This window comes from Cyprinodon tularosa, unplaced genomic scaffold, assembly GCF_016077235.1.
Source record: "Cyprinodon tularosa strain WSP-4 unplaced genomic scaffold, ASM1607723v1 ctg155, whole genome shotgun sequence".
Classification (NCBI taxonomy): domain Eukaryota; kingdom Metazoa; phylum Chordata; class Actinopteri; order Cyprinodontiformes; family Cyprinodontidae; genus Cyprinodon; species Cyprinodon tularosa.
In genome coordinates this window covers 841,620-854,479 of record NW_024038386.1, presented here as the reverse complement: position 1 = coordinate 854,479, position 12,860 = coordinate 841,620, and the positions used below count along the sequence as shown (strand labels likewise).

Sequence of the window (12,860 nt, the reverse complement as noted above, 5' to 3'; positions counted from 1 at the left end):
GAAAAAAGTCAGAATTCTGAGATTAAAGTCAGAATTCTGACTTTTTTCTCATACTGAAATAAAATTTAAAAAACCAGTACACTTTTTTTTTTTTCCTCTTCCGTAGTTTTCACATCTGATGTGCTGATAAAATAAAAATGTGGATATAACTTTTAAGGGAAATAAAACTAACAAAAAAAAAAGTCCCCAACTACCCCTTGACAGAGAAGAATAGTTATTCTCTTGCATAGTTTTTTCGTTTTTTCCCGTTTGCCCTCCACCGTGCAGTTGCAGGCCTGGCCGTATGGGGGCAGCAGAGCTTTCTCCTTTTTGTCCATCGAAGAAGAAATCCGGCGCTGATTTTGAACTGAAGGAATGCAGGCAGGCGTGGCTGTATGGGTCCTCCAGTGCTAGCAAACAAAACTAGACCTCCGCTGTCTTGACGCTATTATTCTATATATTGACCTGGTTACAATCACAAAGTGTTCATCTGACAGGTAACCGTTTTATGGTGTTTAGCGTGCATTATCGATAATGTCGGGATAAACTGTTAGCTTGTGGCTAACGCGAGCTACTAACAAACTTTAACCTCGTGTCTTATTTCAGGAAAATAGCTGTTTACGACGTGAACTAACAGCTGACATTGTGCTTTCCATTCAAATAGAAGTCAGCTTTTAATTAAAAGCAATGCCATATGTCACCAGCAAAATAGTTAGCTGACTAATTTATATCTTTTTGTTATCTATCGTAGTGGGACAGCATGGAGGTGTCTGTTGGGAACCTGTACAACCAGTTTCAGAGTCTCCAAGCTCAACTGGAAGCTCTGAACGACAGCACTGAACCACGTAAGTTATCCTCTCATCTGTTTTACTCTTTTCCTTATATAGTGATAGTTGTTTTCGATTTTGGAAAATATTCAACCGACTCATGTACTGAAAAAAGTGAAGAAGAAAAAATGCACAAATATCTTTCTAACACTTCATCTTCCAATCCAGCCATCCATTTACCTGCAGTCCCTCCTTTGTTTGCTTACAGATTTTTCAGGGTCAATATTTAAAGTTTTACCCTGGTGAAATATCTCATACCCTCACATTGGACCTTTTTATAGTTGCTGTTTGTATGATATTTTTATATTTGAATATAAGTAGTTTATAGAGGCCTGATTTTTGTCTTCATTGTAAGTATGTTTTTGGGTAATATAAACATCCCTAGTAACAACATACACCATTGAATATAAAAAGATCTATCTAGTTGTGGAACTGAATTCCTGGGTTGTAGAAGATTACTACAGATATTTTGTTTAGCATCTCAGACTGTCTATTTTTGTCAACAATCTTTTGTCCGTATTTTTTGCAACATGATTCCAAAAAAGTTTTTAAAAAATCCACTAGATTTTGTTTCCAATTTTATAGACGTTTCGCTTTACATCCAGGAAGCTTTATCAATTCAAAATTTTTAATAGGACTGACATTCCTCCTATGCACAGGATATGAGTATTGTTCTATAATCTGATTATTTCTGTGATGGTTTTGTAAACCTTTGTCATTTCACTAAGAGATTAATACTATGATTATTTTAATTTTATACATTTTCTTTTCACAATATCAAATACTATTTTCATGTGAAAGTTTCTAACTTGGTTATAATTTTGATTCCAGTCTAATCTGTTTCACAGTCTAGGTTCATTTAAGAGACATTTGGAAAGTTGAATATGTTAAGCAGTGTATTGAACTTCAAAAAAGTGTTTATTAAGTGTAGCTTATAGGAAAATCCTCCTTTGGTTAGACAACATTAGACAGAATGCTGCATCCAGGCTTAGAATATTATTCCTGCCATGATCAGGTACAACCATATCAATCTAACATTCAGTTTCTCATTCTCTCTGCTCAAACAGTCTAAATGTGTTATTTCTGTGAACAAACTGTTAAATTGGGCGGAGCCTTCCAGTAGTGAACTGACCTTCTCTCATAGCTGTCTGGTTCACTTAAAAAAAAAACATTCAAAGAGTAAATAGCTGAAGGTTTTATACTCGCATTAGTATTTTTCTATATCGTAGGTATGCTTTATGATTTCCTTTGACATGTTCAGGATTTATTTTTTTAGATTTTCTTCTACGCCACTTTCTGACTGTCCTTGAGAACTTATTTTAAATCATTCAATCCAGTTCTACTATAAGTGATAGTATTGCATTCAACACAGTTAAATTATTTAAAGTTAACTGTAGCTAAACTCCATATCAAGGCCAGAAATAGTAAAAGCATAGACTGCAGAGCTCAACTGAAGGAAATCTGAAGGCTAAAAAAGATTTCCATCACTATGGTCCTTTCTTATTTTGATGTGGCGCATGTTCAGTAGTAAAATGGACTTAATGCAGCTCATTGTAATGCGTTGTGCAACAGCAATATATAAAAATCAGTTGTCCCTCTCTCTTTACTGCAGAGTTCCTCAAGATGGCAATAAACTTTGAGGACTGTCGGAAGAAGTGGCTGTTGGCAGGTGATGAGTTGGTTTCCTGCAAAGAAATGTTGGCCAAAGTAGAAACGGAGAGGGGAGCTCTGGAGGTCAAACTAAAACACGCACGGAACCAGGTGGACGTGGAGATCCGTCGACGGCAGAAGGCCGAGGCCATCTATGAGAAACTAGTTGGTGTCAAGTCTTTTATTTATTTTTCTTGCTTGGATTTTTCAGCATGAGCTTGACCCTTCTTGCCCTTCTACTCTGTTTTTTTAATAAAAGGAGCGGCAGCTGCAGCTGATCCGGGAGCTGCTGATCTCAGAGAACGGCAGCAGTGTTCACTTAAGTGAGGAGCAACGGTCAGCCTTGGCTTTTCTCAGCGCCCATTCGCAGGCAGCACAAGGTGCTAAAACCAACCTCAACTCAAGCCGAAGGTCAGCCTCAAACAACCCGTCTAAATACGGTTCATCCCATCTTTTCCTGCTCTACACCATCAGACAAGTGACCCAAATTAAATGGCTAAATGTGAAAGCTAAAATTGAACGATGAGAAATGTTTAAGCCATCCGATATTGCTTTTTTTTCCTGGCTGAGAGGTGCAATGAAAAAAAAACTACAGATAAACAGTAAAGGCATCACATGTAAAACAGTGCAACTAAAGAGCCAATCCAAATTATTCACTTGTTTCAGGCCAATGAAACAGAAACAAAAATTTCTTGTAACTACAAATCTGAAAGTTGTGGTGTGCATTTCAATCTGGTCCCCCTGCTTTCAATATTTTCTGCAAACATTTGTTTATTTACAGATTCAAGTCTTTATAGCTTTGCAAAGAAACAAATATTCACCACTCTTATTTTTTTTAATTATTATAAAAAATTAAGCTTCGCTCTATAAACTGTCTCAGAGAGACAATAAGAACATGGAAATATAAACATGGTATTTTGCATCACAGCCATGTATATCAGCTGTAATCTGAACAAATAGTTATCATCTAAAACATAATGTTGCCTTTCTCTTTACTGACCAACCAAGGCTGTTTTTTTTCACTGATTTGTTTTATAGATTAACTAAAATTGAAGAATCAACGTCTCTGCTGTCAGATATCAGCTACGACCAAACGGATGACTCTCTGGTACGCGGTCTTTGTGTCAAAAGGTGGCCGTATTTTAGGACCTCGTGAACAAAATGGCCCAACATTTCTGTGTTTTTTTTTTTTTTTAGGACTGGGATTCTTCTGTGATGAGGAATGTCAGACTCCGCAGACGGCAGAAACGAGTGAGTCACGTCAATAGTCACGTGTTGAACTTAAGCCTCTTTGCTTGTATGGAAGATTAATAGTTTAGGTATTTTAATTCGATAAAGGAAGAAAGAAAGAAAGCTCAAGTGTTAAGTCACCCGTCCTGCAAACAGGAAGCCTGGGTTCATATCCCAGCTGGGGTGAATGAGCACTCCCACGGACTGACACTCTGGGTCCCTGACCAACACCCTTAACGCAGGGCGTGTGGGCGCTGCATTGCTCCCCAAGGGGGTGGGTTAAATGCAGAGTCAATTTCGTTGCTCTGTACTTGTGATAGTGTAATGACAATAAAAAATGCTAGAAATAAAAGTAGTTCCTGATTCATTCTACACCCTCTGTTTTGTTTACTTATATCCTTCAGCGTTCATCCAGAAAGATGACCGATGGTCCTCTTGATGCAGTGAAGAAGCCCCGCTCCACAGGGCGCACATCAGAGAGGGTAATGCTGCCCTCTGCAGCTAACTGCTCCACATTTTAGAAAATGCCCTCTTTTTGTTTTCTAGAAGTTTAAAGTGCTCTGGAGTAAGTTCAGATTAAGTTCACCGAAACTTCTTCTTTAATCTGATGCAGAATAACGAGTCTATCGTGGCCAAGACGACCATCACCGTCCCAACTAGTGGTGGCGTTGTTGAGGCCGTCTCCACCATTGAAACGGTGCCTTACTGGACCCGCAGCAGGAGGAGAAGTGGTGAGAACACTTGTTTTTATTTCAGTTATTTTATGAGTTTTAGACGACTTTTTTAATTGAAGCAACAGTTTTTATTTGATCAAAAAATGTTTGACTTTAGCTTTGGCTGACACGACCACCTACGACCACTCTGAGACAGCCAGTGAAGCGCCCAGCATGCCGGCCTCTGAAATCCCAGAACTCAAGACTCCTCGAACCAAAGGAGGGAAGAAGCACCACTTCATTCCCAAAACGGTTGGACTATCAACTTATTAATTGTTTTTATTTAATCGAACAAAGTATTTTCCTTTAATTAAGGTGCCTTCTTCATCAACCAGGTGATCAAGTCTGAGTTTTGTGCACCTTGTGGAAGAAGAACCAAGTTCGGCAAACTTTGTCTTCGCTGCCAGGACTGCAGGATTGTGACCCATCCAGAGTGTCGGGATAATTGCCCCCTGCCCTGTAATCCCTCAGCTCTAGAAACTCCCAACAAGGGAACTGAGGTTTGTTTCCAACTGATTGATAAATTCATGCTTGCTTCTCATGACAGGTGTAGTCAGCTGAATCTTCTCAATAAGCTTAAAGCCTAAAACATTATGACATTTATTTCAGTTGTTTACTTTAATGTGAGAGATTTTATCAGGTCCTTAGATTACCAGTAGTTTTTAACCAACTCTTTGTAAATCAATTTGTTCTTTGAAGATGGTTTGATAAATGAACCTGGAGTCTCTTCAGCTTATTAAAAGATGCTATTTTTGTTCAGACAACTCTGGCTGACTTTGCTCCAACCAGCCCACCGAGGATCCCGGCCTTGGTTATCTACTGCATTAAAGAGATTGAACGCAGAGGCCTTCATGAGGTCAGCCGGGTTTTAAAAACGCTTCAGTTCTTCACACACCATTGCATCTGGAAAAACATTCCCAGCCTTTCATTCTTCTATCCCCACTCTTCATTTCTCTTATGAAATTGAGTAATTATATCTGTCTTCAAAGATTTTGCCCCCCCAAAAAATAAGCTTATTTGAATCTTTGATAGATCTTATAAAGATGAAATTTTTTTTTTATTTTTTTGCCATTTTCTACCATCTTGGAGAGCCTCATCTCCATCAGTCTGTTAATAAACAGATTTTAGTTTGTGAAAATTAGGGACCTACCTATCCAATATTCATATATGAAATCGCTCCAATATCAACCAAGACGTGAATATTGGAATAAATCAGCCTGGCTCTAAAATCTCCAATATTAGAAAGCACATACAGTGTTTCCGCGGGTCATTAAAAATCATTAAAAATAATCAAATAATTATTTTTGAAATTAAGGCCTGATTTGGCATTAAAATTAATTAAATGCGATGATTTTCTTTATTAAAAAACAAAGTTTATAAAAACAATTTATTAAACAATATATATATTTGCAAATATATGTTCGGAAAAGAAGCTCGCTGGGGAGAAAAGGCTAGAGAATGGGAAAATGCTAATTTCAACAAAAGTGGCTGGAAATTGAGGAATTGCAGCCTGCCGACGGAAAAGGTGAATGAATTTGCTGTGTATATATATGAGAGTCATGGGTATTTGTTGATGGCATTAAAATTATTTCTTGGAGCATTAAAAGAGAATTAAAATCATTAGAGTTACCGGTAATCATTCCTGTATAAACCTTGGAATAAGAAATGGGACAGCTGCTCTCATTCCTAATAATGTTATATATAGTTCCTTTGCTTGAGAAAATCAATTGATCAATCCTTTTCTATAATTTAATACTATAAAATAAGCAATAAAAGTATGTCTGAGTAATGCCGGTATCCTATCAGAAATGAATATTTTTATCGGGCGAAAATGACTTAATGCTTTGACCTGCGCTCCAGAGCAGCTTTTCTAGAAGACCCCCTCTTTATTCAGCTGCTGTCTCTTATTCTCTATTCAGATTAGTCCCAAACGTCTTCTCACAGAAAAGCAGCCCCACAACATGATGCTGCCACCACCATGCTTCAAACTAGGCATGGCACTACTCTGATCAGCATTTGTAATTAAATTTTTTTATCCGGATGTGAAAAATTAAAATAAAATTGTGGCTTTCTTGACTTTTTTTTAACTTTGCCCACTGGATAAAAAGAACATTTCTGGAAAAGGGAGGCATATTTAAAATAATATTTTAAATCAGTCCCTTCCGCTTTGGTTTTTTTCATATTACAAGTTTGGAAAATGTCCAAATCCTGGACCATGTCAGCATTTAAGTAGCTGACAGAACCTATCTATTCAAATAAGAAACAAAATGAACTTTTTACTGTTTTTGCTTCTTGAAATCTAGAGACAATTCTTTTGAATTAAATGCTTAATTTCTACTCTAATATGTGCGGTTAATTGAGACCTTGTATAATTCTGGTCGTGTGACCTGAAATCACTTCCAGTGGTAAACCAGTCATGGAAACAGGAAAAACTTGAACTCTGAATGTGGTGTTAAAAGTGAATAGTTATCAATACATTTTAAGCTCCTTTTTCTTTTTTTTTTACCCTTTCTTGTCAAGAAGTATTCCATGTCCATTTTTTTTTAAATAATTCTAATGCAATCCATTCAGTAAAATCGTTGCAACAAAAGAGGGAAAAACATGGCATAAATCACTGTGAACAGACTGCAGATCCACAGTAGTTTTCTCCCTCTAGCAATAAGACTTGAGATGATTCCTCTCCTGTTGATCCTCAGAGTGCTGTTATAGTATCACAGGTCAAATACAAACCAGCTGATGTACAATGTTGTTACGGCAGGTTGGGCTTTATAGAATCTCTGGCCATGAGCGCCTGGTAAAGGAGCTGAAGGAGAAACTCATCCGGGGCAAGACTGTGCCTCCCCTTAACAAAGTGGAGGACATCAATGTCATCACAGGCGTCCTCAAAGATTTCCTCAGAAATCTGCCCGAGCCGCTTCTCACCTTCCGCCTCAACAAGGTCTTCATGGAAGCAGCCGGTGAGTTTCTGAGGTCGCTGCGTCTGTTTCGACGGTTGATGGAAATGGTTTATGGTTTGGATGTTTCTCTGCAGAAATACAAGATGATGGAAATGGTCTAGCCCTGATGTATCAGGCCATCAGTGAGCTGCCTCCTCCCAACCGGGACACACTGGCCTGTCTGATGATTCACCTGCAGAAGTAACTCTCATCTCCTTATTTGGTCTGTTATCCATCACTTAGATTTGTGTGAGCAGTAAATTCACCAGAAAGCGTGTCTGTTTTTAATTTCTAGAGTGTCTCAAAGCGTGGACACTAAGATGGATTTAAACAACCTGGCCAGAGTTTTTGGTCCAACCCTGGTGGGTCACGCTGTCCCTGACCCAGACCCCATGACCATCCTGCATGATACCAGTAGACAGCCAAGGGTAAATTAAAATGAACAACAACAAAAGCTCAGACAATGGTTCTTTAGTTTAAAAGGGTTCAGTTTTAGGATCAGTTTCCTTAACCGACGTGATCAGCAGAAGGGTTTTGTGTTGAATAAATGAGGTTTCTGTTTCCACAGATTGTAGAGCGCCTGTTGAGTATTCCTGGGAGCTACTGGAGCCGGTTTGCTCATCCTGATAATGTAGACATGGAGACTGCTCAGCACACAGACACTCCGAACCAAAAAGGTGGGCCCTTGTACATCAATGAGACAAATTGGAACCCCCAAAGTAATTGGACGGTCTTTGAGATAAAGCTGTGAGATTTTTTTTATTTTTTATTATTAATTTCTGATGTTCTGGATGGATCATATTATATTCCTACTTACTGACACTGATCTATTTCCATGGAGTTCTGTGGGGCTCCTCTATGCTCCACTGTCAAGTGCATATAGCAGCTTTTTCTAAAGAGGCTTTGCTCTGTGAAGTGTTTCCATTGGATTTGTATCACTATCTACAGCAAATACGGTGAAATAATCTATACAGTGAGGAAAATAAATATTTGAACATCCTGCTTTTTTGCAAGTTCTCCCACTTAGAAATAATGGAGGTGGTGAAATTGTCATCATAGAAATCACAATATGATTAAAAAAACTGTTTATTTGTATAAAGCTAAAAATAAGTTTTTGAACAGCTGAGAAAATTAATGTTAATATTTGGTATAGTAGGCTTTGTTTGCAAAGACAGAGGTTAAAATTTCCTGCAGTTTTTCGCCTGGTTTGCACACACTGCAGGAGGGATTTTGGCCCACTCCTCTACATAGATCTTCTCTAGATCAGTCAGGTTTCTGGGCTGTCGCTGAGAAACACAGAGTTTAAGCTCCCTCCAAAGATTCTCTATTTGGTTTAGGTCTGGAACCTGGATATACTTCTTAAAGAGCCACTCCTTGGTTATCCTGCCTGTGTGTTTCAGTCATTGTCATGTTGGAAGACTCAGCTTTGACCCATCTTCACTGCTCTAAGGAAAGGAGTTTGTTCCCCAGAATCTCATAATACGTGGCCCCGGTCATCTTCTCCTTAATACAGTGCAGTCGCTCTGTCCCATTTTCAGGAAAACAAGCCCAAAGCATGATGCTACCACCCCCATGCTAAACAGTAGGGGTGGTGTTCTTGGGATGGTACTCATCATTCTTCTTCCTCCAAACACGGTTTGTGGAATTATGACCAAAACGTTTCCCAGCTCCCCCCGTGTCATTCTTTACTGATTTCTCACCTTTCCTTGGATCATTGAGGTGAGGTCTTGCATGGAGCCCTGGTCTGAGGGAGATTGACAGTCATGCTTAGTATAGTCCATTTTCTTATGAATGTTCCAACTGTTGACCTTTTTTCACCAAGCTGCTTGGCAATTTCTCTGTAGCCCTTTCCAGCCTTGTGGTGGTTTACAATTTTGTCTCCAGTGTCTTTGAACAGCTGTTTGGTCTTGGCCATGTTAGTAGTTGGATTCTTACTGATTTTATAGGGTGGACAGGTGTCTTAATGCAGCTAACAACCTCAAACAGGTGCATCTAATTTAGGGTAATAAATGGAGTGAAGCTGAACAGTGGACATGCACCTATATGACAATTTCAGAACCCTCCATGATTTCTAAGTGGGAGATCTTGGTGTTGAATTACTTATTTTCCGCAATGTAGTAATGTGTGCTTAAATTACAAATGGGCTGTTATTTTAGTTTTTTTACTTTTCACTTTAGTTCCTTTCCTTTTGAAGTCATAATGTTGGGTTGAGTCAAACATCCATGCGAGTATGAAAAAGCAGCAGGTTTACTCAAAGTGCTGAATGAAAATAGTATTAATGATGGATATAAAATAAAACTGAGGTAAAAAAAACAAGCTCATATGCTGAAGAAAGTGTGGTTTAGGGGAGGAAAAAGAGATTTTCAACGTTTGGGAGCCCAATGTAAGAAAATCCAATTTTAAGACAACATGGAGCAACTATAAATACATAAACTAAGCTTTTTATGTTTTCGTTTTCACCCCTAGCATGCAAACCAACCCACCGAAGAATGACTTCGGTTCTTCCTCTTTCCTTCTAATTTCTAGTGAGCATGCTGGGACCAGTAACGACTCCAGAACACCAGGTGATATCCAAAACACCCTCCTCCAGCTCACTGTCTCAACGGGTGATGCAGACCCTCACCAGCACCACCATGTAAGAGAGGTTATATCTACATTGCTTTTAGCAGAATTTGTTCTCTTTAAACTTTTTGACTCTTTAACCACCTTCCTCCTAGAAGTAAACATTTAGCCTATTTTTCTTTATAAAAAGACTCAAGCAAAAAACAATTGGAAGTTAGTATTTGCAAAAACACTTTTTAACCACATCATGAGTGGTTAAAAAGCCTGAGGCCTAGACTTTAAACTGGGCCTATCTGACAAATAAATATGCTCTTACCTTAAACTCTGTTTTATGTCAGTTTTCTTTTTCTTTTTTTTATTTATTGCTGTCTGTAAAGGTTTCACATGTGGGTCTGGTGTGAAAAGTGTGTTGAGGTTGAGATGCATAGTTAACCATCTCACAGTTGTTTTATACCCAGACTAAAAGGTTCAATTATTTGCATTCTAGTTTAAGTAATATTAAACTAGAGTGCTGAATGCAAATGAAGGCATCAGATTCATAATTATCTTCTTATCTTATATTAATTTCACATAATTCCTGAATCCCTTACAATAATAAAAAACAACATATTTCCCTGTTTGTATCAAACAAAAACTGTTAACATTTATCAGAAGTAATGCAGTTTTTTAGTACATGACTACATTATTTATTCTTACTAGTTAACTGCAAATGTCATCTGCCTCCTTTTAACTCATTTTTGATTTCTTAGATTTGGGAGCAAGAGCAAAGCAACATCGGCGGCTAACCGCCAAGGAAACTTCTTTGCTTCACCACAGCTGAAGTAAAGCCTGAGGCCAGAAGATTTAGACGGGTTTGGATGTTACTGACTGCAACAATAGCGTATACTAATCTCTAATCATGATGGGAAATTACTGTGCAATCATAAAAGGATTTTGAGTGATTTATTCCTTTTCATATATAAATATATATTTTTTACTTAAACAGTATCTGAACTTTACTAACCCTTTAGCCTTTTAATATTTAACTAATTTGTGTTACTCATCCGATCATTATTATCTTTAATTTGTAAACATTGAAGTCTTTCATAACTAATCAGCCATTTAAGGCAAATGGAAGATGTGTTTTTTTTCTCTTCATTTTACCAGATGTTCAGTAACTATTTACTAAATGTCTGATTGTTGTTGTGAAGACATGCCAAATAATTAGTTTTCCTGTGGTCAAGGTTATACTTTATTTCTTTTTAAAAAAAAACAAAAACACTGTCTTTTTTTTTCTTTTTCTGCAGAATCATGATTTTGATTTCCAAGTCACTTTATTAATGCTATATGCACAAATTATGACGTCACGTTTTGTTTTGAACACCACTAGAGGGTGCTGCTGCTCCAGTAGAGACATGCAACCCCAACTTCTGCAAACCAAAGATGCTTCAATGTGAGCTTGAAGTGAAACCTGCTCTGTCTGACATGACAGGCGTTTGCATTTATTTAACAAGTGTTATGTTAAAGAAAAAAGATTTTCTAACTGGAAAACATGCCTTATGATTCTTTCTTTGTCACTAAAATGTTGTGATGCATATACCTAATTGAAGTATATTGATAGGTTTTCATACCCTGACTTTGTAACGGTGTGTGAAGAGATTTTTAATTTTTTTTTCTGGATTTATTCTTTTCTGACACCTGTAGGTAATTGTTTTACCAGAGACCTCAAACTAAATCCCTTCATATCCTGTTAGTTCTTCTTTTCGCTTTGATTTATTGACGATGTACGTTATTTTCAGAACATTAAGTCTACCTCTGGTTGAATATGCTATACTAAATACACTGAGATACACCTAATTTTTTTTCAGCACACAGCACTTATTTGTTCTTGGTGTTCCTTTGAGAGCAACCCAAGACTTATTTAAGTTTTATGTAAGATAAGAGTTTTATCAGGTGAGTTTCTGTTATTTGTAGTGTTGGATGTAATCCGTTTAATCCACTTATCTGGGTTGCAGGGTGTTTGCAAGAGATAAGGTTTCAATAGTCAAAGATAGTTGATGAATCCAAGAAGAAACTTCTTGGCAGGAGATCTTGTGCTGGTGGCAAATTCTTCTCCACTGGCTAATAGGAGGGGTGGTGGAGAAGGGGGGGCTCCTCTTCGAGGGAATACTCCAAGTGGGATGTTAATGGGAAGAATGAAGTATGCAGATGTGTACATGATTTTTTTGGTAGAACTTGGAAGTTTCTTTATATACCTGCACTCCTTACCATTAGTTTTTTTATTCACCTGTTGTCTCATGTTCTATCCACTTCAAAAATCATTTACTTATAAAAGGCTGTGGGATGTTAGCTTTTTTTTTGCTGTTTAAGAATTTTAAACACTTGTAGCTAATAGGTAGTATCGGGTACACAAAAGTAGAACATGTCTTTGTTGCGCAAATTAAGATAAAATATCAGGTGTTTTAAAAAATACAGATTCATAGTTTATGTCGGCTCAATTGAAAAATACTTTATTAATCCCAAATTGACAATCAATATAGCCAAGGCTTCCCCCCACCAGCAAATAGATGTTAATAGCTATACTTAGACAAACTTTATTGTCATTTTATATACACAGTGTATACAAAACGGAATTTCGATGCATACAGCGTTCCAAGATTGAATGAGCAGCTTGGCAGTGTAAAGCTTTAAGGATCTCCTGTAGCGGTCTGCTTGCTCCAGATCTGGAGAAGCCTCTGACTGAAGACACTTAGGCTACGTTCACACTGCAGCCTGAAGTGACCCAAATCCGATTTTTTTTTTTGGCTCATATGTGACCTGAATGATCTTTTCAAGGCAATCTGAACAACACCGTTCAAATTTTTTCCAATGTGACCCAGGCCACTTGGCTGTGTGGTCCTGAATCTGATACGAATCTGATCTTTTCAAATGTGTCCTGTGTCTGAATGGCGAGGTCGCATTCATCCAACCAGAACGTCATTAAT

General features: G+C 37.8%; 1 protein-coding gene across 1 annotated transcript; it reads left to right on the top strand.

The window, feature by feature from the left end:
* Nucleotides 1–328: 328 nt before the first annotated feature.
* On the top strand, nucleotides 329–11,427 carry LOC119780104 (rac GTPase-activating protein 1-like). The gene is made up of 17 exons (XM_038280006.1): nucleotides 329–476; nucleotides 731–824; nucleotides 2,419–2,621; nucleotides 2,716–2,867; nucleotides 3,495–3,564; nucleotides 3,654–3,707; nucleotides 4,091–4,168; nucleotides 4,300–4,417; nucleotides 4,518–4,651; nucleotides 4,735–4,899; nucleotides 5,160–5,255; nucleotides 7,158–7,356; nucleotides 7,431–7,536; nucleotides 7,631–7,763; nucleotides 7,904–8,012; nucleotides 9,862–9,970; nucleotides 10,647–11,427. Exons 2-17 carry the CDS (start codon nucleotides 740–742, stop codon nucleotides 10,720–10,722), a joined length of 1,887 nt encoding a protein of 628 aa, XP_038135934.1. The 5' UTR covers nucleotides 329–476; nucleotides 731–739; the 3' UTR covers nucleotides 10,723–11,427.
* The last annotated feature ends 1,433 nt before the right edge of the window (nucleotides 11,428–12,860 follow it).